Source organism: Branchiostoma belcheri, unplaced genomic scaffold (genome assembly GCF_001625305.1).
Source record: "Branchiostoma belcheri isolate BF01 breed outbred unplaced genomic scaffold, Haploidv18h27 scaffold28, whole genome shotgun sequence".
In the NCBI taxonomy this organism is placed as follows: Eukaryota; Metazoa; Chordata; class Leptocardii; order Amphioxiformes; family Branchiostomatidae; genus Branchiostoma; species Branchiostoma belcheri.
In genome coordinates, this window is record NW_017803887.1 from 1,796,565 (window position 1) to 1,796,934 (window position 370).

The 370-nt window shown below is 43.8% G+C and overlaps 1 protein-coding gene across 10 annotated transcripts in view; it reads right to left on the bottom strand.

Moving 5' to 3' along the window:
* Window positions 1-333, bottom strand: part of LOC109472621 (coatomer subunit beta'-like) — a 14,375-nt gene extending 14,042 nt beyond the window's left edge. For all 10 annotated transcript variants that reach the window (XM_019772442.1, XM_019772441.1, XM_019772440.1 and 7 more), the window contains exon 1: window positions 180-333. In XM_019772442.1, coding sequence (XP_019628001.1) covers window positions 180-323 — 144 coding nt within the window. In that variant the 5' untranslated portion in view covers window positions 324-333. The remainder of the gene's footprint in view (window positions 1-179) is intronic.
* Between the last annotated feature and the right edge of the window lie 37 nt (window positions 334-370).

Consider the following 370-nt stretch of genomic DNA (forward strand, 5'->3'; position numbering starts at 1 on the left):
GGGGGGGAGGGGCAGATGTGGATTGGGGATGACATTGTCTGCTACACCTGGGGGACAAACATGATTGATTGATTGATTGAGATTGAGTGGTTGAAAGTGAACTGGTTAACAGGTTGCTGTCTGCATTAATTGACAAAATAGTTGATTGATTGATTGATTGACTGATTGATTGACCATACCTTAACGGTCCTGTCCAGAGAGGCACTAGCAAACTGGTTGTTGTCCTTTGGGTTTATGACAATCTGCATGACGTAGTGGGTGTGACCCTCAAACACCTGGATACACGCCCACTTCTTATCCCAGTCCCAACACTTAATCAGCATGTCACTCTGGATAACACAACAGTAAACAACAAGGTAAATAACAACAA